This window comes from Mus caroli, chromosome 5 (assembly GCF_900094665.2).
Source record: "Mus caroli chromosome 5, CAROLI_EIJ_v1.1, whole genome shotgun sequence".
NCBI lineage: Eukaryota > Metazoa > Chordata > Mammalia > Rodentia > Muridae > Mus > Mus caroli.
The window spans coordinates 128,817,782-128,819,761 of NC_034574.1; the positions used below are offsets into that span (position 1 = coordinate 128,817,782).

At 49.3% G+C, this 1,980-nt stretch overlaps 2 protein-coding genes across 2 annotated transcripts in view; one reads left to right on the forward strand and one right to left on the reverse strand.

Annotated features, from left to right (window-relative positions):
- Positions 1–899, reverse strand: part of Ssc4d (scavenger receptor cysteine rich family member with 4 domains) — an 11,409-nt gene extending 10,510 nt beyond the window's left edge. The window contains exon 1 of the mRNA XM_029477042.1: positions 635–899. Within this exon, the coding sequence (XP_029332902.1) occupies positions 635–828 (194 nt within the window). The 5' untranslated portion in view covers positions 829–899. The remainder of the gene's footprint in view (positions 1–634) is intronic.
- Positions 900–1,668: 769 nt separating this feature from the next.
- Zp3 (zona pellucida glycoprotein 3) overlaps positions 1,669–1,980 on the forward strand; it is an 18,117-nt gene continuing 17,805 nt past the window's right edge. Inside the window, exon 1 of the mRNA XM_029477809.1 lies at positions 1,669–1,680. Within this exon, the coding sequence (XP_029333669.1) occupies positions 1,669–1,680 (12 nt within the window). The remainder of the gene's footprint in view (positions 1,681–1,980) is intronic.

Consider the following 1,980-nt stretch of genomic DNA (forward strand, 5'->3'; position numbering starts at 1 on the left):
TCTGAGCCATCTCTCCAGCCCTCTCCAGGACCATCTTAATCATTTCTTCAGATAGAGAGTCTCAGAGTCCAGGCTAACCTGAAACTTGCTTTGTGTGTGTGTGTGTGTGTATACATTCATGTGTCATGGGTATGAATGCTGGAATGTGCATGCCCTATGGCACATGTTAAGGCCAAAGGACAGCTTTCGGGAGCTGGTTCGTTCTTTCCACTGTGTGGATGCCAGGATCTCACTAAGGTGCCCAGTCTCGGTGACAAGCAGCACTCCCACTGCCTAGCCATCTTGTCTGTCCTGGTTTTGTTTATTGTTGGGTGTTTGTTTGTTTGTTTCNAAACAGGGATGCTCTGTATATCCCTGACTGTAGACCAGGCTGGCCTCGCACCCACAGAAATCCACCAACTTCCTGAGCACTGAGATTAAAGGCGCACACCACCACTCCTGGCTCATTTTTGTTGTTCTAAGACAGGGTCTCATGTAGCCCAGGCTAGCCTGGGAACGGATGTGTAGCCGAGGATGACCTTTGATCTTCTGACCCTTCTGCTTCCACTTCCCAAGTACTGGGGTTACAAACATGTACCACCATGCCCAGACTCCCATCATAGCTGGCTAGCGGGGGAAACATAGCTAGAAAGATGTGGCAGGGAGTGGCTGGGAACACTTACCCAGTGGGAACAGAAGGAGGAAGGACAGTGCTGGGGAGAGGGNCAGGGGGACAGCACCCCCGTCCCCAGGTTTCCATCCCCTGCTCCATCCATCAGGCTGGGGGCCAATTTGCATCTCTGCTTCCTTGGGTGTCCAGCCAATGGATGGCCTTTCCGACGGTCCCATCAAGAATCTGAGGAGAAGTCACAGCTGGAACATCTGTGACTCAAGGTCCTGCGTGTTTACTTCCAGCTGCATGGGCCAGCTGCAGGNGGAAGGACATATCCACATGGGGTTGACATTCCTGGTGGAGGCAAAGACAGGTGCAAGAGCTAGGAGATGAGAAAGATGGATCTGGGCCCAGACGTGGCTCAGCAGAACGCTAGCCTAGAATCTGCTACTGAGAATCTACGGTATGGCTCAGCCGTAGAGAGCCTACTCAGGATCCCCTCCCTGTTGGAGAGCTGGGGGTTATAGCTCAGTGGTAGAGTCCTTGCTGAACTCACATAGGCTCTGGGTCCAATCCCAATACCACAAAAGGGAAAGGAAAAAGAGAGAGAACGTCATAAGGGGCTGCATTTGGCTGCAGCTAAGGCTGTGCAAAGAAGACAAAGGATGCCAAGCACAGCAGAGTCTGTGGCTCAGAGTTCATCCTCCCTCCGGGCCTTCACATCNCCAAGTGTGGTTGGCACCAAGGGTAGCACTTGAATAATCCAGTTAATTTTAAGGGGTTGTAGGTATATATTTAGATTTTACTTATTTACCTATTCATTCTATTATTATCTTAGAGTTGTTTGTTTGTTTTTTTTGAAACAGGGTTTCTCTGTGTAGCCCTGGCTGTCCTGTAACTCATTATGTAAACCAGGCTAGCCTCGAACTCAGAGATCTACTCGCCTCTGCCTCTGAGTGCTGGGATCTAAGGTGTGCGCCACCACTGCCCAGTAGATGTTATTTTCATTGCTCCTGTGTGTACATGTGTCTGTATGTGTGGGTTGTGTCTGTATATATATCTGGGTGTCTATACGCATGGGAGTGTCGGTATTGGTGTGTGTGTCTGTGTGGGCTTGGGTATGGTGGTGGGACTTACTTAGACCGAGGGATTCATACATGCTAAGCAAATGCTCTACCCAACATGGCTGCTTCTTTTGTTGTTTAGACTGGTTCATGTAGCCCAGGTTAGCCTCTAGTTTGTTATAAAATCAAGTGTGATCTTGTGACCCTTTTGCCTACACCTCCTGAGTGCCCAGGTTACATAGAACTACTCCCCATTTTATGTTGTAGATCAAATCCAGGGCCTCCTACAAGATCGGCAAGCACCCTAATAATTTAGTTAACTAC